This window comes from Diceros bicornis, chromosome 25 (assembly GCF_020826845.1).
Source record: "Diceros bicornis minor isolate mBicDic1 chromosome 25, mDicBic1.mat.cur, whole genome shotgun sequence".
NCBI lineage: Eukaryota > Metazoa > Chordata > Mammalia > Perissodactyla > Rhinocerotidae > Diceros > Diceros bicornis.
Window position 1 is genome coordinate 17,241,614 of NC_080764.1, and position 27,221 is coordinate 17,268,834.

Below are 27,221 nucleotides of genomic sequence, written 5' to 3' on the forward strand. Positions count from 1 at the left end.
AAGACGGAAAGGGGATGTGGTGAAATATAAATGTGAGGACAGAAAAGTTTGTTTTCTATTTGTTTAAGGACCACTGTGAGACTTCCTAAGGTGAAATGGTGGAATGCCTTTAACATCCTTGTGAATATAGCACTGGGACTCCCCAAGCCATAGGGATGGTGACTCCTAAAGGGGAAAGAGTATCAGACCCGACTATGTATACCAATATCGCTCATAACTACAGCTGTAAAAAATTAAGACTTTCTTGGTGAAATGATGAGATTAGAATAGGCAAAGAGAACAAGATCATCTAGATTGAACAACCTTCTAGAACAATGCTGTCCAGTGAACTTTCTGGAATGATGGAGATGTTATTCACCTGTGCTGTCCAACTGAATTTTAAATTTTAATTAATTTAAATTTAAGTGGCTACATGTGCCTAGTGGCTAACGTTTTGGACAATGCAGTTCTGAAATACGCCTTTCCATTTGTCTTAACCATTCCTTCTCACAAGTAAGACATAATCACTTCTCAAAGAGCACCATGGCCTTTGGAAAAGGTAGACAAATATTTAACCTTAAAATCAAAAACATAAAAGGATTACATAAACATAAAAGAGGAAATAAGATATGTCCAGCTGAGAAGAACAGAATCTAGATGAAATGTTAAGAGAAAATTAACATGCGGCAAACAATGAGGTTGAACCTTGCAGGAGTGACATCTCTTTTGGATTTGCTCTTAGGGACTGTTCCATTTCTTCACAATAAAAGATGCACAGTAGGGGCCGACCCGTACTGTGGCACAAGCCACAGTGGCACAAGCAGTTAAGTGTGCGCGCTCTGCTGCGGTGGCCCGGGGTTCGCCAGTTCAGATCCCGGGCGCACACCGATGCAGTTCGGATCTCGGGCGCGCACCAATGCACCGCTTGTCAGGCCATGCTGTGGCGGCGTCCCATATAAAGTGGAGGAAGATGGGCACGGATGTTAGCCCAGGGCCAGTCTTCCTCAGCAAAAAGAGAGGAGCATTGGCAGATGTTAGCTTAGGGCCAATATCCTCACAAAAAAAAAAAAAAAAAAAGATGCACAGTAAACAGTCTTCTGGTATTGCCCCAGAATTTCCCCAGATATCTAATATGTGTAAGAATTGTTGGAACTTATTTCACTGAAAAAAATCTGTATCCCCAGCTGCTTCATGAAACCTTTTTTTAAAAAAATTAATCTGACATTCTCTACGATGAGAGAGTTAACAGCATTTAATTTAGCATCTGTTTATTTTCAGTGTCTTTTTCATTAATTGGATTAGAAACTTGAAAATAGGCGTTATGTTTTCTCTCTCTTAGATGATTATAATTATCCCCTAATAAAGGGCTCAAATTCTTAAATTATTCACTTGCTCGGGGTGATTAAGTAGGATGTTTCTCTTTTTTTTCCAGTAGATAACATCCGTGCCAATCTTCCTCTATTTTGTATGTGGGACGCCTCCACAGCATGGCTTGATGAGAAGTGTGTAGGTCTGTGCCCAGGATCTGGGCCCATGAATCCCGGGCTGCCAAAGCGGAGCATGTGGACTTAACCACTATGCCACCGGACTGGCTCCATCTAGATTTTTCAAAGTGGCTTTTCTATAGGAACTTGAGTTTGTTACATCAAGGTTAAACAATGAGCTCAATTTATTTAATTACTTGATATAATTTTTTGTGTGTGTGTGAGGAAGATCAGCCCTGAGCTAACATCCATGCTAATCCTCCTCTTTTTGCTGAGGAAGACTGGCTTTGAGCTAACATCTATTGCCAATCCTCCTCCTCCTCTTTTTTTTTTCCCCCAAAGCCCCAGTAAATAGTTGTATGTCATAGTTGCACAGCCTTCTAGTTGCTGTATGTGGGACGCGGCCTCAGCATGGCCAGAGAAGCGGTGTGTCGGTGCACGCCCAGGATCCGAACCCGGGCCGCCAGTAGCGGAGCACGCACACTTAACCGCTAAGCCACGGGGCTGGCCCTACTTGATATAATTTTCATGTTTACAAATTAAACTTTTGCTAACAGTCACTATAAATTAATAAAAGTTAGTGATTTCATTTAGGAACTTCATTAAAATACTAAGAAACTTGTGCTGTAATTTCAAAAAAATTATAAGTATCGTTTCTGGAAACAGTAATTTACGTATCAGTTAGAGGTAATAAGATGATGGGGTTTGCATTTCAACTTTTAGAATAACATGATTTTGTAATACTTTATACCTTCTAAATATATTTTTTTAATAATTTTAATAATATTTTCCTCTCTAGATTTTTGCTTCAATGTCTCGAAGACCTTGATGCCAACCTGCGAAAATTAAACTCTCGCCTGTTTGTGATTCGTGGACAGCCAGCAGATGTGTTTCCCAGGCTTTTCAAGGTAATTTGAAAAATATTCGCATAAAATAATCTTTTGTCAGAGAAGACACATATTTGGTAAATAAGGCATTTTGAGTAAAGTGTGGGAAATATAAGTAAAAGTTTTGTGAGTTTTTTTCTTTGTTTAATAAAAAAGTTGTAGGTGGCAAAATCAGACAGTGAAAGAAATGGTTTACAATGAAGTTTTAAATCTTTCTTTTACCTTAAACTCCCAGAAGCAACAACTGCACCCAGTTTCTTGTGTGTTAATTAGAAATACTCTTTGCATAAGTAAGAATGTATGTGTATGTGTTTATAGATATATATATATATCTGTGTGTTTATGTATATGTTACCATCCCCCCTTTTTAAAACCAAGATGAGAACACACTATTCTGTGCCATGCTTTATTCACATAACTGTGTATTTGAGAGGTTGTTCCATAGTACTTCATCAGTCTTTTAAATGGCTTCGTAGTATTCCATGTGTAGGTATGCTATAATTTCTTATCTGGTTTTCTACTGAACGTTATTTTTCCACAGGCCTTTTGCTAATAGAAATAATGCTTTCAGTGAACATCCTTATCCACATATACATTTCTTTGCTCACATGTGCCAGTTCATTTGTGGGATAATTCTTAGAAGAGGATTTTCCGGGTCAAAGGGCTATAACAATCAACATGGTACCAATTACACAAAAATGTAGGTTTTTTTTTTTTTTTTTAAACTCAGTACAATCTTAAAAATCTCCTAGTCTTGTTTCCTGCCTTGTTTTCCAAATGAAAAACTTAGTCCTGGAGAGATTAAATGAGTTGACCAAGGTCATAGAACTAGCTCATGGAAGTGCCCAGAGCAGAAGCTGAGTTTCCCAGCTGTGCTTTTTTTATTCATCCCTTCCTATTTACTTCCATTAGAATTCCTAATGTGTATCTGCTTTTTCTTGCAACTGTTTGATTCATAAAATTTTTGTAATAGCAATGTTTCTGTTTCTAATGCAGTAGAGAACAGTTCCTTTCCCTAAATGAGAGTGTCCCCAGTGCTGGGAATCAACTACTACCTAGCCTTTTCTTTTCCTTTTTTTTTTTGTGAGGAAGATCAGCCCTGAGCTGACATCCATGCCAATCCTCCTCTTTTTCCTGAGGAAGACTGACCCTAAGCTAACATCTATTGCCAATCCTCCTCGTTTTTTTTCCGTTTTTCTCCCCAAGGCCCCAGTAGATAGTTGTATGTCATAGCTGCACATCCTTCTAGTTGCTGTACGTGGGATGCAGCCTCAGCATGGCCGGAGAAGCAGTGTGTCGGTGTGCGCCCGGGCTGCCAGTAGTGGAGTGTGCGCACTTAACCACTAAGCCACGGGGCCAGCCCCCTACCTAGCCTTTTCTCATTGGTATTAAAGAAACCTTTTTAATATTTAAGGTTTGGCTAAAGCAACAGTGTTGGCTAGTGAAAATTTATTTTATTGAAGTTTATTCGCTACTGTAGATAGAGTCAGAATTTAACCTAGATACGTGGAAGAGTCCTGAGTAGAAAGCATGTAAGAAACAATGGTAATTGTTTATCAGCAGCTCATGAGTGTAAAAGTATATGTGGATAATTGCTTCACATCTCTAGATCCATGTGCTGTAAGTAAAATGAATCCTAAGAGGATTTTCATTGCTTTAAAATGACAAAACTTTTATTTACTTGTTTCTAAAAAACTTGCTTTAAGCCAACAAGTCTTTCTTGTTCTTTGTTTTGAGCTGCTTCTGCCTAAAATAGCATATTAGTGGATCAAACTATCTTCTGAATTTTGATGATGTCCTGTCTTGTCAGTTTGGCAGAGAGGCAGTGGTTTTCATATGGGCCATAATATACAGATATATGAACACACATAGAGTCCTTATTATTTTATTCTGATTTTTATTTGGTCTACCTACAGTAGTCTTTATAAAATGCCACTTATGAAAACTTCCTTTCAGATTTATTTACTATGTATCTAGAGCCATAAAGGACTCTTAATCAATTCCTTTTCTTATATTGCTGTTTTTATTTTTACTTTTTGTCTAGAGCTATTATATGCATATGTCAAAAAAAAAAAAAAAAGAGCCTAAAAGGATATACAATAAAAAGCAGGTCTCCTTCCCACTCCTAACCCTCACACCCTCACTTTCTCTGAGGGAGAAGATTCTTTTGTTGGTAACTAGCTGACTCATTTACATTATTGTCTCTGGTTTTGTTATTCTAGTACAGCAAATAGTGAGAATTTTTGATAGGTGCGTAATCCTGTTTCCCACATTGGAGGTAAAACTGGTTTAGACCTGGTAACAGTGCCTTTAGTTTATTGGAATGGTGACAGTGGTTCTAGTACTGATAGCTCCTCTAGTTAGTATGCATCTCCTCCTCTCTATAGCATTCACTCATTTTATTCTGTTTATATTGAGTAGATTTAGGAATGGGTCAGAGCATTGTTTTACACACATATTTACACCCTCATATGTCTGATAAACTGTTGTTTTTTCTGACATGTTTTCTACTTAGAATTTTTCTCACTTAAATTCTGATTTAATATAGGCTGACAAGATGGCTCTTTTTAAAATGTCTTCTATTTTTCATATTCTACTGAAGAAATAAAGAAACTTAGCAGATACTAGCCTAGGCAAAACTTGGATGACACTCTTAATCATTGGTGTCTTACATAAATTATTCTTATTATTCAGTTAAATCTTGCATTCAGTTAAATCTGGTAAGCTACCAAGACAATGCACATTCTAGGCCCTGCAGAAACTTTTCATGAAGAGTTTAAAGTATTGGTTTAAAACATTATCATTATGGGCCGGCCCCGTGGCTTAGCGATTAAGTGCGCACGCTCTGCTGCTGGCGGCCCGGGTTCGGATCCCAGGCGTGCGCCAAAGCACCAATTCTCCAGCCATACTGAGGCCACGTCCCACATACAGCAACTAGAAGGATGTGCAGCTATGACAGACAACTATCTAATGGGGCATTGGGGGAAAAGTAAATAAATAAAATCTTTAAAAAAAAAAACAAAAAACATTATCATTATATCCAAGGAAGAGAGATATATGGCTAAAGTCTTTATAGATGGACACTGAAGCATAATAAAATGTTTTGTTCAAAATCACAGAATAAATAAAATAAGAAGATATGAAGCCACTAATATTTCACATGTGTAAAAATTTATATTATGCTTTTATGAACTATTTTGGGTTCTTTATTATTCATGGCACATGCTCATTTGAGTAAGAGAATTCGTTCAACAGATATTGATTGAGTGCCTGCTATGTCCAAGGCGGTGTTCAGGGTGCTGGGAATATAGTAGTGAACCAAACAGAAAAAGTTCTTACCTTCATGGAGCTTACACTATAGTGGGAAGGAGACAGATAATAAACAAACAAGTAAATATGCAATGTCAGGTGGTAATAGCTGCTAAAATAAAGTGTGGGATAGTAAGTGCCAAGGTGAGGGAAGAGTAGTTAACCATACATGGAATCATGGAAGGCCTCACTGATAAGGTGACATTTGAGCAAACTTATGAATGGAGTGAGCCACACAGATATCTGGGGTGTGATATATTGAATCCACAATATTTTGCAGCTCATTCCATCAAACGGTGAAGCTTTTGTTTCACTCCCTTAAATCCGGGTTGACATTATAACTTGTTTTGACCAAGTGCCAAAGGAGACGTTGAGTTCCAAATCTTAGGCCTCAAGCGACCTTGCAACTTCTACCTTTGTCCTCTTGGCATGCTCCTTGTACCATGTAAGGAAACCTGGACTAGAATATCACATTATGGGAGACCACGTGTAGAAAGAAAGGGCTAACCAACAGCCTGCACAAAATCTGAGATGTGTGAGAGAGATCATCTAGGTCCTCCAGCTCCAGCCACGCTGCTTACTGATTACAGGCTCATGAGTAAGCCCAGGTGAAACCAACAGAAGAACCAACCATCTAGTTAACTGATAGACTTGTGAGAATTAATAAGTGGTTTTAAGCTGCTCAGATAACTGCAGCATGAGGAAAGAGTGTTATGGGCAGAGGGAATAGCAGTTACAAAGGCTCTGATGTGGAAGTGTGCCATGACTTGTTTAGGAACAGCAAGAAGGCCAGTGTGGCTGGAGCACAGTGAGTGAAAAGAAGAGATAAGGTCAGAGAGGTTGAAAGGAGCCAGATCATGGGGCTTTATAGACCATACTAAGGACTCTGAGTTTTACTCTGAGTGAAATGGGATGCCATGGGAGATTTTTGAGTAGAGAAGTGACATGATTTCACTTATGTTTTCAAAGAATCACGCTGGCTGTTTGTAGAGAATAGACATACGAGAGTGGAAGTGTTGTAAAGGCAGAAGCAGAAAGATCAATTAGGAGGCCATGGCGGTTATTCAGGAACAAAATGATGGTGACTAGGACTACAAGAGCGGTAGAGGTGTTGAGAAGTGATATGATTTTATATGTTTTTATTTTTATTTTTATTTATTTTTAATTTTTTGCTGAGGAAGATTTGCCCTGAGCTAACATCTGTTGCCAATCTTCCTCCTTTTTTGTATGTGAGCTGCCACCACAGCATGGCCACTGATGAGTGGTGTAGGTCCGTGCCTGGGAACCAAACCCAGGCCACTGAAGCAGAGCATGCTGAACTTAACCTCTAGGCCACTGGGGCTGGCCCTTGGATATGTTTTTAAAATAGAGTCCATAGGGTTTGTGTATATGTGGTATATGAGAGTCAAGGATGACTCTTAGGTTTTTAGCCTGGGTCAATGACACGATGGATTGCCATTTAGTGAAATGAAGACTATGGGAGGAACAAATTTAGGGAAAAATCAGGAGTTCATTTTTTAACATTTTAAGTTTGAGATGCCTTTTAGATATCTAAGTATTCTTATTGAGTAGGCGTTCAAGTCCGATGCTCAGGGGAGAAGTCTGGACTAAATTTAAGAATCTTCAGGGGCTGGCCCAGTGGCATAATGGTTAAGTTTGCACTCTCTGCTTCAGCGGCCCAGGGTTTGTAGGCTTGGATCCCTGGAGCTGACCTATGCACCACTCATCAAGCCATGCTGTGGTGGTGTCCCACATACAAAATAGAGGAAGATTAGCAGAACATGTTAGCTCATGGCCAATCTTCCTCACCAAAAAAGAAAACACATATATATATATATATATATACACACATATGTATATATATAAAGAATCTTCAGTATATAAATAGTATTTTAAACCCTGAGACTAGATTTATGGAATAAAGGAAGGGGTAGTAGATGGACGGGTGGAAATTTTTAGGGCTTCACCTTTTTTATATTTGGATTGTTTTGTGAGATAACATTTTTTAAATGTAATTGTACTACTTTAAATGCTTTCTCCCAGGAATTTTGTGGTTTATCTTTTAGGGTTTCTATCAAATTTTACATTTCTTAATTATTTTCATGGTATTAATCATAACTGTTTATGAACTTTACATTCATTTAGTTGTTCATATTATTTATGCCTTCTGAATGGTTAACAAGTAATTGTGGTACACAAAAATGGATACAGATATTAGTGTTTAAAACTGTAAAATGAATATTCACTTATTCACATGAAAATATTTTAATACTACATGCAACCTCATTGTTATATTCAAGTATTGAAATTCAAAGGTAACCACATGTTGCTTAAAATAAAGACCTACACTAAAGAATAGATAGAGACTTCTACCTCTGGTTAAGATGTAGAAAGTCACCATAGACATCATTCCCATCTTAACAATGAGAGAAGAAAGTGAATATGCCACAAAATCACAGGTCGTTTTTTTTAACCTGTTGAAGAGTTAAGGACACAAAACTAAATAAACTAAATTCCAGAAAGGGATGATCCTTTCATAAAAAAGAAGAGACCTATGGCTGCATCCCTGGAGGCACAGCAGGAAGAGAAGGGAATCCACTATAATTGAGAGTGAGGAGAAACCAGAAGAAATTTTATCAAGCTTTTCATGGTCTGATGAGGGCTGACATGGCAGAGTAGAATCCCAAGAAGCCCTAGTTACAGAGCAAGTTTACACTCACTCTCTAATTCTTTCCTACAGTGCCTTCATGGAATATCAGTGGCAATGTGTGAAAGGCTGGGGCAAGGCAGAAGAGCTGAGAGAGACCCCTCATTGAAGTGCACTGGGTATTCACTTAGTGCAAAGTAGCAGTCCACTGAAGCTGGGGACAGGACAGCAGGGTAGAAACACGTCTCCAGAGGTGCATAAAAATAGGGGACAAGGCTGGAAAACAAAGAGAACTCTCCCAGCAACCATAAAGCTGGTGGGTAGACAGCAAAGCAGAGAGACATGTCCTACAGGTTGTAAAGCTAGTGAGTGGGCTGTAAAGCAGAGAGAGACATCTGGAGTTCTGTCAGTGCCCAAATCTCAAGAAGAAACATTTGGATCCTGCCCTGAAAATATTTGAAGCCAGTGGTGATTGGAATTTAACTAAAGCAGCAACAAAGCCTAGGTCCAGCTCAATTACAGACTACATTAATTCAACTTGTAGCAGTCAGAGCAAAGACCATGCACTTTTCTAGAGATAAATATTATTTATTCCATCTCTATTATTTTATACCATTGCCTTGCATACAGTAAAAAATTATGAGTGACATGAAGAAGCAAGAAAAAGTGACTTGCAATCAAGTAAAAAAAAAAAAAGGCAGTCAGTAGAAACAGACCCACAGTTGATGCAGATGCTGGGATTAGAATAAAGGACTTTATAATAATTATGCTATAGATATTAAAAGATCTAATCAAAAGGTGAAAAATATATGTGGATAGATGGTAATTTCAGAAAAAATGGTAAGTATTAAAAAGAACCAAATGAAAATTCTAGAACTGAAACAGAAAAGAAGAATTCATTCAATGAGCTTTTCTAAACTGGACAGATTAGAACAAAAGATCAGTGAACTTGAAGGCAGTCAATAGAAATTATCCCAACTGAAGATCAAAGAGAGGGAATTTTTTTTTTTAAGGAAACAGAGTGTTTGAGACTTGTAGAACAATAGCAAAAGAGGAGAGAGAGATTGGGCCAGAAACAAAAATTATTTGCAGAGCTAATGATTGAGAATTTTCCAAAATTGATGAAAGATATCAACTCACATTACCAAGAAGCTCAGCAAACCCCAAACAGCATAAATACAAAGAAGACCACATCTTGCCATATCATAGTCAATTCACTGTAAACCAAAGATAGAAAATTTTATAAGCAGCCAGAGAAGAAAAGACATATTCAGGGAATCACAATTAGAATGTTGGGTGGTTTCTTATGAGAAACAATAGAGTCCAGGAAACAATGAAATGACATCTTTAAAGAACTACAAACAACCATGTTAAATTAGCAAAAATATTCATTTTAAAAAGAAGAAGGTAAAATGAAGGCATTTTTAGGCAGACAAAAGCAGAGATAATTCATGTACAGCAGATCTATACTATAGGAAATACTAAAGGAAGTTCTGTTGGGTGAAAGGAAGTAATTCTAGATGAAAGACAGGGTCTGCAGGAAAGAAGGAAGAGTACTAGATATATGGGTAAATATAAAAGACCATCTTTTTCATTATTTTTAGTTATGTATATTTATATATCCTATTTTCTTTAAAGGACTATTGACAAGTTAAAACCAGTTAATAGCAATGAATTTTAGGGGATAATGCCAATATTGTGGGGCTTGTAACACAGATAGAAATAAAATCTGTAACAAGATCACATAAGGTAGAAGGAAGATTATTCAATAGTAATATATGATTTGAAGGTAAACTATGATAAGAATGCATATAGTTATTTAAAATAACACAACGAGCTAGTTCTAAAAAGTTAATAGAGCAGTTTAAAATGGAATACAAAAAATGTTTGACTCATTCAAATGAAGGCAGATGGGGGCAAGGAGGAGCAAAAGAAGAGATGGGCAAAAAGAAAACTTACCAGGATGGTACATTTAAACCCAACAATATCAATAATTACATTAAATGTAAATGATCTACTTTAAACTCTCCATTTAAAAGCACAGGTTGTCAAACTGGATAAAAAATAAGCAAGAACCAACTATGTGCTGAGTAGAGGAGACATTAAAAATATGAAGAAACAGATAGGTTGAAATAAAAAAGACTAAAAAAGATGTACTTTGCAAACAGTTAAGCATAAGAAAGTAGAATTCAACAGAAAATTACCAGAGATAAAGTTTCACATCAAGAGGATATAAGCATCATAAATGTATATGTACCTACTAACAGCATAAAAATACGTGAATCTCAAACCGATAAAACTAAAGGGAGACATAGATAAAATCACAATCATAGTGGGTGACTTTTACACCTCTCAGTTATTGTTAGAATATACAAAAATTAATAAAAATATAGATTATATGGATAACACTATCAACCACTTTGATGTAACTGATATTTGTAGAACACTACACCCAAGAACTACAGAATACACATTCTTTTCTAGCACATATGAAACATTCACCAAGATAGACCATATGTTCAGCCACAAAACAGGTATCAATAGATTTCAAAAGACTGAAATCTTACAGAATATATTCTCTGACTTCAATAGAATTAAATTAAAAATGAATAGCAAGAGAATAGCAAATATTTATGACTGAATGATAATAGAAACACAGTATATCAAAATTTGTGGGATTCAGCTACAGCAGTGCTTAGAGGAAAATGAATAGCTTTCAATACTCTATTAGAAAAGAAATCAAAGAACTGAGCTTCCACCTTAAACAATAGAAAAAGAATAAAAAATTAAACCAGTAATAGGTAGAAGAAGGGAAATAATAAAGAAAAGAATGGCAATGAATGAAACAGAAAGCAGACAGAGAAAATAAATGTGCAATAATCAATTTATTGTCTCAGTTCCAAATCCACCCTTCTTTGCCCTGCTTTGTGATACTGAAGCTTGACACTGTCAGTATTTCTCCTTTGCCAGCTGCCTTGATATTAGGCTTTGTCAGTAGACATTGCTGGTGGTTCTCTGCAAGGTCATAGCAGGAGAGAAGGGACTTTCCTTCTTGGTATCCTTGGGCCTCTTTTCCTGGCACATTAGCCAGCAGATAAGCATATGGGAGGCCCAGTAGAACTCACCTCAGCCACTCTTCTGGACCAGCCCCAGCCTACACGCATCTTCTGGCAAGTTTCCCTGCCGCCTGATAGGCCACTTCCCCAGACCAGCTACAGCTCACCCACACCCTTTGGTAAATTTCTCTGCCACCCAGCAGACTGCTTGTACAGATCAGCTCCAGTTAGCCCACACCCTGCAGGAAGTTTCTCAGCCACCTGGTGGGCTGTTCCTAAGAACCAGGTCTGACCCTTGCCCTCTGGCAGTTGTCTTCCCTACAGGGAAGGTTATGTGTTCCTGTGGTGGCACACCCCATACAATGCGGATTGAATCTCAGTGGGGAGGAAGGGAGCTGTTTTAGTTCTTATTTCATCACTACTTGTTTTTCCTACATTTAGAGGTGGTAGCTTCTTTTTGCAATTGCTGCTTTTGGACATCTTAGAGCAATACAGTCCAACAGAAGCCATATAGGTAATTTAAAATTTTCTAATAGCCACATTTAAAAAAGTAAAAAAGAAACAGGTGAAATTAATTTTAATAGTGTATTTTATTTAACCCAGTATATCTAAAATATTATCCTTTCAATATAAAATCATTTTAAAATTATTAAGCTATTTTAACTTTCTTTTCATATGAAGTCTTTGAAATCCAGTGTGTATTTTATGCTTACAGCACATCTCCATTCCAACTAGCCACGTTTCAAGTGCTCAGAAGCCACTTCTGTGGCTGGTGGCTGTCTACCATATTGGACAGTGTAGCCTTAACTGCTGTTTTACTCCTTGTCATTGTTGACCCCCTTTTACTTGATAACAATTCTTTATATTAAATTTTCCTTGTTCAAATTGCTGATATGGTTTCTGTCTTCTGACTGAACCCTGATTGATTCAGTCAACAAAGCCAAAAGCTAGTTCTTTCAAAAGATTAATAAAATTGATAAACTCTTAGCAATACTGATCAGGGCAAAAAAGGAAGAAAACACAAATTACCTTTATCAAGAATAAAAAAGGAGACATCACTAGAGATTCTCTAAACTTTAAAAGAATGATGAAGGATATTGTAAACATCGTAATGCCAATAAATTCTACAACTAAGATGAAATGAAAAAATTTCTTGAAAAGTACAAATTACTAAAATTCTCAGAAGAAAAAAAAACTGAGTAGCCCTATATCTCTTACAGAAATTGAATTTGTAATCAAAAACCTTCCCATAAATAAAACTCCAGGCTCAAGATGGCTTTACTTGTGAATTCTATCACGTATTTAAGAAAGAGATAATAACAGTCTTATAACACTCTTGCAGAAAACAGAGGAGAATGTGAGGAACACTTCCAAACTTGTTTTATGAGGCAAGCATAACTCTGATACCAAAACTTAGTGAAGAAATTTTAAGGAAAAAAAAAGTATAGCCAGTGTCCCCCATAAACATAGACTCAGATATCCTTAACAATATCATAACAAATTGAATTTAGCAATATTTTAAAATAATACTACATCGTCATCGGTGAGGTTTATCCCAGGAATAAAAAGTTGGTTCAATATTATAAAAATCAATTAACATAAATAGAATAAAGGAAAAGATATAACGATTATCTCAATAGATGAAGAAAAAGCTTTTGACAGAATTCAACACCTATTTATGATTTAAAAAAACTTTAAGCAAACTAGGAATAGAAAATTGCTAAGTATCAATTTGATAAAGGTAGTCTATAAAAAAAATAGCTAACATCTTACTTAATAATGAAACTGCTTAATTCAAGGGTGAAATATTAGCAAGCTTACCTGCCCTTAAACCTAATATATTTTCTCCAGTTCAACTTTGCTAGTAATATGGTATATATTTTGATTTTTAGCTCTGTGATTTATGTTCCCTTCCTTTTCAAAAAGAGAAAAGGGGAGGGAGTGTTATTGACTCATCTCAAACTCTAACATTTACTTTCTAAAAACTAAAAAATTATTTGTCAAAAAAAATCATAGAGGGGCTGGCCCGGTGGCGCAAGCAGTTAAGTGCACGTGCTCCACTACAGTGGCCTGGGGTTCGCTGGTTCGGATCCCGGGCGCACACCAACGCACCGCGTGTCAGGCCATGCTGAGGAAGATGGGCATGGATGTTAGCCCAGGGCTAGTCTTCCTCAGCAAAAAAAAGGGGAGGATTGGCAGATGTTAGCACAGGGCTGATCTCACACACAAAAAAAAATCATAGAATTAAATTGCAAGCTACTAAGAAAAAATTTTGTAACATTTATGACAGAGAAAGGGTTGCTATCATTAAAATATAAGGAGCTCTTACAAATCCATAAGAGAAAAATTAACTGTAGAAAACCAAGCAGGGGCCAGCCCTGTGGCTTAGTGGTTAAGTGCACGCGCTCCGCTACTGGCGGCCTGGGTTCGGACCCTAGACGCGCACCGATGCACCGCTTCTCCAGCCATGCTGAGGCCGTGTCCCACATACAGCAACTAGAAGGATGTGCAACTATGACATACAACTATCTACTGGGGCTTTGGGGGAAAAAAAAGGAGGAGGATTGGCAATAGATGTTAACTCAGAGCCGGTCTTCCTCAGCAAAAAGAGAAGGATTAGCATGAATGTTAGCTCAGGGCTGATCTTCCTCACACACAAAAAAAAGAAAACCAAGCAAACATAAGCTGCAACTCAGAAAAGAAGAAATATACAAATAGCTAGTAATAATATTAGCTGTGATTCATTGAGGGCTTACTATGCGCTATGTCCTAGACAATTTACATGCATTAGCTCATTTAATCTTTCAGCAACCCAATAACATAACGTTATTTTTTTCATTTTACTGTAGCAAACACTTACATAGTGTTTATTATGTGCTAGGTACTCTCAAAGCATTTTACTTACATTTTACCCATTTTGTAGCTTAGAAATCTGGCATGGAGAGTTTAGCAATTTGCACAGATAATTGAGCCAGTCTTTGCACGGAGGAAATCTGACTTTAGATCCTATGTTGTTGTTTTTTTTTTATAATTTTATTTATTTATTTTTTCCCCCAAAGCCCCAGTAGATAGTTGTATGTCATAGTTGCATATCCTTCTAGTTGCTGTATGTGGGACGCGGCCTCAGCATGGCCGGAGAAGCGGTACGTCGGTGTGCGCCCAGGATCCGAACCTGGGCCGCCAGCAGCGGAGCGCATGCACTTAACCACTAAGCCACGGGGCCGGCCCAGATCCTATGTTTTTTAACTACTACGCTATACTGCCTCACTATAAAATAAAGAAATGTAATGCTTTCCTATTGTCATTTGAATTTTAAATTTCAAAGCAGTACGTGATTGTACTAATAATTCTGAACAATGCAACAGTGTGTAAAATAAAGAATAATTATCTTATTTACACTCCTAAATTCTACTCTTCAAAGGTAACAGCTGGTGACAGCTTGATATGCATTCTTCAAGACTTTCAAGAAAGGAAAATTTTAAAATTGAGATACTGTTTTTCTGTGTATACTTTCTGTATGTATTAGTGGTTTGTTTGTTTGTTTTGTGAGGAAGATTCACTCTGAGCTAACATCTGTTGCCATTCTTCTTCTTTTTTTCTTGAGGAAGATTTGCCCTGAGCTAACATCTGTGCCAGTCTTCCTCTATTTTGTATGTGGGTCGCCACCACAGCGTGGCGTGACGAGTGGCGTATGTCCACGCCCGGGGTCCGAACGCACTCACCCTTGCCTCTGGTGGGCTACTGAAGCAGAGCACACCAGACTTAACCATTACGCCATGGGGCCAACCCCTGTATTAATGATATTGGCAAACGTATGGGGAGCAAGCATTTTGGTGTACTATTGATGAGAGTGTAAATTGGTACAGTATATCTGGTGGAAAATTTGGCAGTGTCTATCAAAATTTTAAATGTGCTTATATTATCCATTGTTTTTCGAGGAATTATTTCTAGGAAAAATAGGACAAATGCCAAAAAATGTTTAAGCTGTATGCATAAAGATGTACACTGTAAGGTTTATAATAGCAATTTTTTAAAAACCCATCATTGAGAACAGCCCTTGTCCAATCTGTAGGAGTTTGGAGAACTACTATCTAGTCAGTTTTTGTACAGTAGAATTATAGTGAGATATATCAGTGTTACTATATAGTCAGTTAAATAATGGTAGACTCATAGGTGAGATATATCACCTGTAGATTTGAGAATTAAAAAAAACTTCACTACCCCCCTGGGAAATTACTTAATTCCCTTAAGTCACAGTCTCCTCATTGAAAATCACTATAAGGAGATGTACAGAACTTATTAATATAGCACCTGACACTCAATAAATAGCTGCTATTATTGTTACTGTCTCCATATTTTCCAGTTAATGTTTTTTGGTAATCAGAAATAAAGCATAAATCAGAGTACCTCAGCAAAGCAGCTTACACCATATTAGCTATCAAAGGTTTGTTAAAGACCACTTCTTAGAATCAGCAGACATAAGTTCAGATATTCTAGCTCTCTGTAAATTTGGGCAAGTCCCTAAATTTTTAAAATAACCTTATCTGAAAAATGGAGATATCAACCAAAGTGCCAAACTCTGAGGGTTGTTTTGAGACGCAAATGATATGTGTAACTTATTTGAAAAAGTAAAGTGCTGTACAAACACAGTTAGTACAGCAAGTTGGTTTTAAGCATATTGGTAGATTGTCTAATTCCTAGCACAGTGGGTAAAATCTAGTGAGTATACATTTCATATTTACATATTTTGAATTTATAAATTGTGTACTTCTTCCTGCATATTCAAGGTTTGATTTCTGTATAATCATTTGATATGTAGATTTTGAGCTTTTCACTTTTTTCCAACCTGTGTTGTTATAATAGGAAAACATAATTATTAAAATTTGTGTACATTTTTGCCCCTTTCTCTTATTTTAGGAGTGGAACATCACTAAACTTTCAATTGAGTATGATTCTGAGCCCTTTGGAAAGGAACGAGATGCAGCTATTAAGAAACTGGCTACTGAAGCTGGAGTTGAAGTGATTGTACGCATTTCACATACATTATATGACCTAGACAAGTAAGCTTTTTTTTCTTTTTTTATTATGTAAAATACATATAACATGATATTTGTCATCTTAACCATTTTTAAGTGTACAATTCAGTAGTATTAAGTACATAGATAAGTAAGTTTTAACTTATGGGACTTAAGTTTGTAAAATGGAAATAGCAACATATACATCATAGAATATGTACAGAGAATTAAAAGAATATATATCACACCCTTAGCATTTTACTTACCTCTTGTGATTTTTGTTTACCCAGTGACAGATACCAAAATTATAGACATAATGCGTAAGATAAAACTCCTCAGAATTTCAGTTTCAGAACTATTAAGAGTATCATGAAATTTCCCTTGACTATTCTAACTCAGACTACTGTGGTCTTGCCTTTCTGGGCTCTTAGCAATATTAATTTTATAGTGTATATGATACATAGCCATAAACTACCTTGACATATTTCGTGTGATTGCCTTAAGTTATTTTATTTCATGTGTGTATGTCTCGTCTGTCTGGGTTTTCAGTCCAGATGCAAATTGTATGTAATATTTTTTTGCATAACTGTAGTCCTCTGAACAATGGCATCATATCTTATTTCTCAAAGTGTATTTCTTGAAATACCAGTCCTTGGTGATGCTTTGTCTAACAAAGATTCTGTGGTCAAATTTAAATTTAGGAAGTATTATATGTTGTTGAGTTTTGAAGATTCATAAGATTCATTAACATTAACTTTTGGCATATAGACATCCTTACAAGTGCTGATATCTCATGATTTATGTACCTTTTAAGTTATTTTACTTTATTAGTTATTTACACATTTTATCATGTTAGTAAAGCTAATTCTGTAAATAACATGACAAACTAGTTAATTTTATTCCACTTTTCCAAGTGTATCAAAAAATCATAATTTGATTCAGGCAAGGGTCTTACTTGATATTAAGCCAGAAGTTATATATATCCTTTGATGATAAACTTGCCTTCTAGTATACTAGTTTTCTTAATTTCAGGGAGCTGATAGCAAGGAAGAGGCAAAACAGGATAAGAACAATTGCTTCTAAGTGAGAGACTGAGTGTTATGCATAAAATTGTATTATTTATTGGATAGAATGTGAATATTTACCATGTATTCATCATATGAAAATGTAACATACAGAAAACATTTTTTCTAAGGTTTTTATTTTGCTTCTGTTATGTAATTAGCAGTGTCCTCAATAGTATCATTGCAGTATCGTTACAATTGACAAATTTCATTGCGACCGTAAGTATAAACTCACAGTATTTCAAAGCAAAATTACTAAAAGCAGAGAGCATAGCTTTTATGTTTACTTTCTGTACATACAATTGTTACATAATAATATGTGGTGTAATGAAAAATGTACTATATTTGGATTAAGAAAACCTTGATTTGCTATTTATTAGTTATGTGACCTTGACTGATTTACTTAACTCTCTTGGTAGGCTTCAGTTTCTGGTCTGTAAAGTGATGGAGTTGGATTTTGCCAGTAATTCTTTATTAAGACTAAATGCTAAGCGAATAGCCATAGTGAAAAAGAATAATTAGTTATTCCCAAATAGTGTCTAATTCAAATTACCGCTGGCAAAGCTAATCTTTTCTTTTTGGTATGACTTAATTGAGGCAATTAGTGATCAGATGTAAATACAAAATATGTACATAAGATACATATGCTGACATTTTTAACAAAGGCATGAGCACAGTAGAAAATAGCAAGTGATTTATCACTGCAGTAATATAGAATCCTAATTAATGAGACTTGCTAATTGCTCCTTGATATAATATTCGCCTCCTTTAGTTTTTATTGATGATTAAGAGATTCTTTGAGCTGAGTGATAATATGTTTTCACATTTCCATATATATTATTTTTTTGTTAATGCCTTTAGGCTAATTTAGCCACTTGTTTTTTTCACTCATAGTTGCTTAATACCCTTTGTCTTAAAGGTTTTAGTATTTGCATACTGTATATTTTTGACACCTAGCAGATGTCTAGAAAATAAAGAGAATAATTTTTAGATTCATTAGCCATTTTAACAAGTGTCCTGGTCATATAAGAAGCTAACATTCTCCTAGAAGTCTTTTTTTTTTTTTTTAAAGATTTTATTTATTCATTTTTTTCCCCCCAAAGCCCCAGTAGATAGTTGTATGTCATAGGTTCACATCCTTCTAGTTGCTGTACGTGGGACTCGGCCTCGCGTTAGACGGAGAAGTGGTGCCTTGGGGCGTGCCCGGGATCCGAACCCGGGCCGCCAGCATCAGAGCGCGTGCACTTAACCGCTAAGCCACGGAGCCGGCCCCTCCTAGAAGTCTTAAATGATTAATTTTATTTTCTACCTTTAAGCCTTTTCAGAGCTTATCAATCAAAATATATTGTCATTTTTTTATACTAACTGCATTTTACTAACTTTTGTAATAGGATCATAGAACTCAATGGTGGACAGCCACCTCTTACTTATAAAAGATTCCAGACTCTCATCAGCAAAATGGAACCACTGGAGATACCAGTAGAGACTATTACTTCAGAAGTGATGGAAAAGTGCACAACTCCTCTGTCTGATGACCATGATGAGAAATATGGAGTCCCTTCACTGGAAGAACTAGGTGGGTGTCAGTGGTGATAAATGTGGAGCTGAAGAGTTAATAAATCCCTCAGAAAATCCCACTTCTAATTTGACATGTAAAGTATTTTGCATTAAGAGGGAAAGAAAAAGAAGAAAAAAGAAAAGAAACTCTTAAACTAAGAAATGATAAATCTGTGTATTATTTTTGTGTTCTATAAATATGTGATCTGTTATCACCTTAAGATGTATGCCCTAAAGAACAGAGACCATGTTATATCCTCTATATGTGAGGACATATCTAGGGCCCTCAATTCATTTTTATGCTACTGTCATAATTTTTCTGCGAAGTAATTTTTTTCTCCCAATTATTGTGTTTAAATAAAAATTATTTTAGTTCCATAAGAATGATATTTTTTCTTTTCTATTTTTTTCTCTAGGTTTTGATACAGATGGCTTACCCTCTGCAGTATGGCCAGGCGGAGAAACTGAAGCCCTTACACGTTTGGAAAGGCATTTGGAAAGAAAAGTATGATAATATAGATCATGCTCATATTTCCAAACTGGCATTTTAAAAATAATTTCACTCTTGGGGCCGGCTCGGTGGTGTAGTGGTTAGGTGCTTGCGCTCTGCTTCAGCGGCCCGGGGTTCATGAATTTGGATCCCTGGCGCGCACTGACGCGCTGCTTGTCAAGCCATGGTGTGGTGGCGTCCCATATAAAGTAGAGGAAGATGGGTACGGATGTTAGCCCAGTGCCGGTCTTCCTCAGCAAAAAGAGGAGGATTGGCAACAGGTGTTAGCTCAGGGGTAATCCTCCTCACCAAAAAGAAAAATTCACTTTTTGTTGAAAACAAAAAATAGACTGTTGAAATAAAGGATTGAGAGCAATAGTTAAAATAACACAAACCTAATTGTTTGAAAATTAACAACTATCTCTTCATTTAAATAGCTTTTCTCCTCCTCGTCTGATTATTTCCCCTGTAGCTACTACCAATACTACCTCTTCTGTTCTTTCTATCTAAGCTAGTATCTGATGACCATAACTTTGAAACTAGGATAGAGTTCCTCTATTTCATCTTTACCTCAGTGTCAAAGAGACAGGTTGAAAGTGCTCTCAGCCTTGTGTTAAGAATTTGAAGGTAATTTATTTCACATGGGTATGTGCTGCATGAGGATGGCTGAAACAAAAGAATTCTCACTTTTATCCTTTCTTGTTTTTTATTAAAACATGTCGTTTGTGGTTGGGATAGTAAGATTTTATTCCCCCAAGAACTATGTAACTTTTTAAAAAAATCTCAGTTTTAAACACTCTTTTAAAATGGAAAAAGCGATTAGTTAGAGTAATTCTCTTTGTGTATTTTCAGGCTTGGGTGGCAAACTTTGAAAGACCTCGAATGAATGCAAATTCCCTCCTTGCAAGTCCTACTGGACTCAGTCCTTATCTCCGATTTGGTTGTTTGTCATGTCGACTGTTTTACTTCAAACTAACAGATCTCTACAAAAAGGTATTATCTAAAACTGGAGCTTATTTTTCAAAATACTTTTTTTTAAAATTGCTGATAAAACTTCTTTGCTTTTTAATCTTAGGTAAAGAAGAACAGTTCCCCCCCCCTTTCCCTTTATGGGCAACTATTATGGCGTGAATTTTTCTATACAGCAGCAACAAACAATCCACGCTTTGATAAAATGGAAGGAAACCCCATCTGTGTTCAGATTCCTTGGGATAAGAATCCTGAGGCTTTAGCGAAATGGGCAGAAGGCCGGACAGGCTTTCCATGGATTGATGCCATCATGACACAGCTTCGGCAGGAGGGTTGGATTCACCATTTAGCCAGACATGCAGTTGCCTGCTTCCTGACACGAGGTGACCTGTGGATTAGTTGGGAGGAAGGAATGAAGGTAGGTGGTGTTCTAAGTAATGTAACATGGTCTTATTTTGAAGGACTCTGTACCTTATTAAAACAATTCCTAGAAGTTGTCTGTTATGTAGATTCATTTATAGTCTAAATTTTCAGCAGGTAAAGCATTTAATTCCAAGAGTACAGGCACACTTTTGGAGAGCAGAATGGTGTAGTCAGACAGGAGAAATGATGAAAACAGGTGTGATTAACCTAAAGTCATTTCAATGGCTAAACCAGCCTAACCATCAAGAGAACTGTAAAATTTAACACTCTGGACTTACTGGATCAATGTTTATAGTGATCATTTCTGTCACAAAAAGGATTCACCCAAGAGTTCTTAGAAATAGTGGGTTTGTATTATAAATTTAAAATATAAATTATTTCACCTAACTTAAACATCACAGCTTTTGAGTAATACTGTTCTGTAAAGTGAAGCATACTACATTTTGTGACATCATCTTATGGTTATACATAACAGAACTTTACACGTATGTGCTTTACCTTCCTGCCTATATCATAAATTTCTCCTATCCAAGGACCATTTCTGATCCTGTGTTTTTTTGCATCTCTCCTATATTTCCTAGTATGCAGTTGTACATGAGGTAGATGTATAGCACACACTTAATGAATTTATTAAAAATAATTTATTTTAATTCTGTTTCCCTTTTAGATCAAAGAATTCCAAATTTAAACTCTATAGTGCTAGTGCATGTTTAAAGGTCATTTATGTTTGGGTACTCCCTCTATGTAGGCCAGTGTAACAAGCTTCCAAGTTTTTGTTGGTGATTTGTTTGGTAGCGTTTTTGAAAGTGCTTACTGCTTTTTTTCCTTCCATTTTTTAATCTCCTCATATTCCATCTGATTGTTTTAAATCAGTGACTTGAGTAATTTTTTTACCCCCCCCATAACACTGCAAAGATTAGAAAGGTAAATTCTCTTCAGAAATCCACTTATATTACTGATATGTTTCTTTCCCTGAAACAACTCATTGTAGAGCAATGTGAGCCAGCAAGCTAACTTTGGAATATTTACTTTTACAGTTACGTTCTAGATTTTCTTTGCCATGACTTTTGATCTACAGAGACCTGGAAAATGCTTGCTTTGAGAATTATGTGTGTGCAAACTAATTGGTTACTGTTACTTCTGAAGGTATTTGAAGAATTATTACTTGATGCAGATTGGAGCATAAATGCTGGAAGTTGGATGTGGCTGTCTTGTAGTTCCTTTTTCCAGCAGTTTTTTCACTGCTATTGCCCTGTTGGTTTTGGTAGGAGAACAGATCCCAATGGAGACTATATCAGGTAAATCAAGGGCGGTTATTATTCAGTTTGGAATAGCTAAATCCAGGAAGAGCTTTTCGTGTTTAAGCAACACTTAAAGTATACCCCATTCATTATGGGCAGCAGAGATGAGGAGAAGGGTAAACAAATCATTTAAATGGTATTGATTTGATTTTGGTCATTCATAGCTAATAAATAGTTTGTTATAATTTGCTCATAGTTCATTTCATTAATAATTTTTCTTCCTTCTCCCAAAAGGCGTTATTTGCCTGTCCTAAGAGGCTTTCCTGCAAAATATATCTATGATCCCTGGAATGCACCAGAAGGTATCCAAAAGGTAGCCAAATGTTTGATAGGAGTTAATTATCCTAAACCAATGGTGAACCATGCTGAGGCAAGTCGTTTGAATATTGAGAGGATGAAACAGATCTATCAACAGCTTTCACGATATAGAGGATTAGGTATGCCAGTAACTGCCTTTGATTTGTTTCTTTGGCAGCTGTTTATGTACGTATCCTTGAATTTGATCTTGATCATAATTTAATAGGAAATTTTTTCCCTTTAGGTCTTCTTGCATCAGTGCCTTCTAATCCTAATGGGAATGGAGGCCTCATGGGGTATTCTCCTGGAGAAAATATCCCAGGTTGTAGCAGCAGCGGAAGTAAGTAAAAAGGAAATTTCTGCACTGAGTAACATAAAGAGATTAATAATCGAATATATTGTTTATTGAACCTCACTCTAGTATGTTTTTAAAATATCTATCTTTAAAATTTGTGTAATAAGTTCTTTGTACACATGCGTAAACACACACATCCCCTCTTTCCATTAGTGACATTTTAGAGATGGAAAGCATCATTACGTGGTCAAGGTAAAGATCTTGCAAAATGAATGAGGAGAGCAATTTTAAGGATAAAGTGAAACTCAAATATATTTTCAGAGTTCTCATTATTTTTTATTCTCTTCAGGTACATATCAGCTATAAGGTATTTAGTTAAGAAGGTCACTGGCCCTGTGAACATGGCCGAAAGATTTACCATACAGATGCATAGGGCCTCTAGTCCTTTTGCAAATGAATTTTTCTTCACAAAATCTGGTCTATGATGGTTTTCTGTATGATATGTGTATTTAGTTGCCACATAAATTCTTAACACATGTGATATTAATAATGTCAAGAAGTCAGTATGTGTTGGAAATTTAAATCATTATACCAGTTTTCAAAGGCTCTAACCAAAAATAGCAGGAGGCTAATTAACTTGATTACAAACAAGGCAGCATTTGAGGAATACTTTTTTTTAATTCAGATGTTCAAAATTGATATTAAGAATAAAACCTTTAAAAAATTGAACCTTTTTGAATTCAGAAATATCCTGCATCCTTTTGAGAACATGTATTTTATCCTCCAAGAATTAGCTTAGGGAGAAAAGAACAAAGGCATTCACCTTTTGACTGCCTACTTTGTGCCCAGTACATGGGGATTTTTGCCACATTCTCACAATAACCTGAGGAGATAGTAGCGGGATTCTCATTTTATGGTTGGGGAAATAAGCCTAAAAAGTTAGGTAACTTAACCAAGATCCCACAGTTAGTAAGTATTTGAACTAAGATTCAGATCCAAGTCTGACTAGTCCTAAAGTTCATACTCTTTCCTGTATCATTGGGCCTCCCCTGCATATGTAAAGCCATATGTAGTGTTTATAAGATAAAACATTTTATTACTGGAATATGTTTCATCCAGCAATCAAATAGTTGTCATTATTGGCAGTATACTTCAGAAACGTTCTTTCTCGGAGTTTTCTACAATTTGGAGTAAACTCCTACAATTTTGAAGTATCATTTCAAAAGTTCTGTCAGATCTTTTGTTCAGTTCACAGGCTGCCTTTTCTACTCACACATGAGTGTGAGGAACAGAAGCTCTGTGAAGCACTAAGATAACAGGCAGGGAACAGAGAGGTGGAAAGCAACAGGCTCCAGGTGCCTGGCTTGGGGATAACAACGGTACATACTGCATCTTAGTCTGCTCAAATCGGTACCTATTATTTGGAGTTATCGGCAAAAACTAGTCATGGTAGCAAGTTAAATTGGAATAATTTTGCTTCACAAATTTATAAACGTGGTATTTTATGATATAATAGAATTAATAAATCTTGACAGTAACTCTAATCATGTAAAATTTTGCCTGTAATACACTTTGTAGCTGGGTGCTGTGAGACTTTCAAAAAGACATGCAAGTTACATAAAGCTTACAGTCTAAATGGGGGTGTGGAAGGGAAACAAAAACAAATGAAAAAAGTGATCAATTGTAAGATGCTGCTTCCACGTGCGATAGGAAAAAAGGGAGAGATCACTGAGAACTGAAGGAACTAGGGAAGCTTTCTTGGACGATGGTGGGGTGGGTAGCATCTGGGTAGGCAAATGAAGGAGAGAGCGTTGTAGACCTGGAAATGGGAGTGATTGTGGAAAGATCCTTAGGATTTTAGACTGTGCTGTTAAGCATTTCTCCCCTCAGTTTTCTGCTCCATTTGAAAGGACTTACGAGCTTTTGAAGCATATCCCTTTCTGCCCTATCCTTACGGTGTTTGTAGGCTTCTATTTTATAGTGTCTTACAAGGCATATCAAAGGGCAAGATTCTTTATGATTTCTCTTAGGTTTTTAGTTGAGTGTGGAAAATTCTTAATCTCTGCAACACAAACTGCATTTTGCTCCTCTTGTTTTTATACATTTTTTTGTGCCAGGAAAGGAATAAACTATATATAAATGTCTTGAAGGATTTTTGTTATTGTAATAAAACAGACCACAATCTGTTTACTACAGTAATGTGTTTTTGTTTTTTATTTTTTTCTATTATAAAATACCTATTCATCAGCATTATTGGTCATTAAGGAAATGCAAATTAAAACCACTATGAGATAGTTCTTCACACCTACTTAGGGTGGCAATCACTGATTGTCTGGGATTCAGAGGTTTCCTGGGACACAGGACTTTCAGTGCTAACACCTGAAGAGTCCCAGACAAACTGGGGCAAGTTGGTCACCCTATAGCCACTAGAGTGGCTTTATTAAAAAAGAGAGACTATTGGACCAGCCCCATGGCCTAATGGTTAAGTTCAGTGTGCTCTGCTTCAGCAGCCTGGGTTCAGATCCCAGGTGCGGACTTACACCACTCGGCAGCAGCCATGCTGTGGTGACCCACGTACAAAATAGAGGAAGATTGGGACAGATGTTAGCTCAGGGCAAATCTTCCTCAAGCAAAAAGAGAAAGATTGGCAACAGGTGTTAGCTTAGGGTGAGTCTTCCTCAGCAAGAAAAAAAGACAGACAATAACAAGTGTTGTGGAAGATGTAAAGAGACTAGAACCCTCATACATTGCTGAGTGGTGGGATGTAAAATGGTACAGCCACTTTGGAAAACAGTTTGGCAGTTTCTTAAAAAGCCAAACATAAATTTACCATACCACCCAGAAATTCCATTCCTAAGTATCTATCAAAAAGAAATAAAAACACAGAGACTTATATATGAATGTGTATGATAGCTTTATTCATAATAGTCAAAATATGGTATACCCATACAAGGGAATAGTATTCATAAAAAGGAACAAAATGCTGATACATGCTACAACATGGATAAACCTCAAAAATATGTTAAAGAAGCCAGACACAAAAGACCACATACTGCATGATTCCATTTATATGAACTATCCAGAAAAGACATGTCTTTAAAAGAGACAAAGTAGATTAGTGGTTACCTTAGGCTTAGGGGTAGGAATGGTGAATGAATGCAGATGGGCATGAGGGCTCTTTTGGGGGTGATAAAAAGGTTTTAAAACTGGATTGTGGTGATAGTTACACATCTCTGTAAATTTACTAAAAATCGTTAAACTGTATACTTAAAACAAGTGAATTTTATGATATGTAAATTATACCTCAAAACTGCTCAAAACAAAACTATTCACTCTAGAGAATTTAGAAAATTCAGAGAAATAGAAAAGAAGAACAAAAATCACCCACAGTTCCCACAATTCCATCCAATAGAGACAAGTCACTATTAAAACTTTGGTGTATTTCTATGCAATTTTCCCTCCACAGTATCTTCAAGTTAGAGTTTTATAAATGAAAAATCCTTTTGGTGCTATTGACAGCATAACACTAGGGGAAAGTGATCGTATAAACTTTTTGCCCTTATAAAACTTGAGGTTTTTTTAAACAAGAAATACTTTTTTTTAAAAGTTGCTTTCACACTAAGATTCCTGTCTTTGATATTTAACTGCTGTAATGACCCTGAAGACATGAATATGGAGAGTTGTGATTTTTGTGAGTGACTAAGCTAGTCATAAATCAGTGGATCAGCAAAGCTCTGTTCTCTATTTGTCTCTTACACTGTTATTCTCGTGAAAACATCATTTAATACATTGTATGGTGAAGTTATAGGCTATAGAGGTATTCATAGGGACTCAGGAAGATCTTAAGTGCCTGCTTATCATGTAGCTCTCTATAGAAATAAAACACCATTTTGAGGAAATTCCTAATATGTTTATTAAGCTTATTAATTTCCCCCCTCCTCCCCAAAGGTAATCTCTCTCCTGATTTCTAATACTATAATTTTGCCCGTTTTTGAACTTCATATAATCGTATGATTTGTATTCTTCTTTGTGTAGGCTGCTTTCACTCAATATTTTGTTTATAAGATTATTCTTATTTATCTTAGAAGTGGAAGAGAAATATAATTGATGAAATTGGGAAAATGAAAACTAAGGTGACTAGTTGTGACTTGGGCTAAGGGCCACCTCTGTGAATCTTCCAGTAAAATTGACCTTTCCTTCTTCAGTGTCCCCACTGCATCCTGTGCCAACTTCCATTCCAGCACCTTTGTATTTACTGATTTTTACATGTTTCTCTCCTCCCACTTGACTGTGAGCCCCTTGAAAACAGACTTTATGTCTTCGTAATATTTCTATCCCCAGTACCTGGTAAAGTCTCTAACATAAATGAGCGCTCACCAAATATGTAAGATATGAATAAATATGATAATTGAAAATGTATTTGTTCATAGTGGTAAAATATATATAAC

At 36.3% G+C, this 27,221-nt stretch overlaps 1 protein-coding gene across 2 annotated transcripts in view; it reads left to right on the forward strand.

Moving 5' to 3' along the window:
- The window catches only part of CRY1 (cryptochrome circadian regulator 1), a 99,254-nt gene that overhangs the window by 68,624 nt on the left and 3,409 nt on the right, over window positions 1–27,221 (forward strand). For both annotated transcript variants that reach the window (XM_058568496.1, XM_058568495.1), the window contains exons 2-10: window positions 2,263–2,371; window positions 16,280–16,422; window positions 18,833–19,017; window positions 19,415–19,503; window positions 20,341–20,481; window positions 20,564–20,875; window positions 22,027–22,178; window positions 22,416–22,618; window positions 22,723–22,818. In XM_058568496.1, coding sequence (XP_058424479.1) covers window positions 2,263–2,371; window positions 16,280–16,422; window positions 18,833–19,017; window positions 19,415–19,503; window positions 20,341–20,481; window positions 20,564–20,875; window positions 22,027–22,178; window positions 22,416–22,618; window positions 22,723–22,818 — 1,430 coding nt within the window. The remainder of the gene's footprint in view (window positions 1–2,262; window positions 2,372–16,279; window positions 16,423–18,832; window positions 19,018–19,414; window positions 19,504–20,340; window positions 20,482–20,563; window positions 20,876–22,026; window positions 22,179–22,415; window positions 22,619–22,722; window positions 22,819–27,221) is intronic.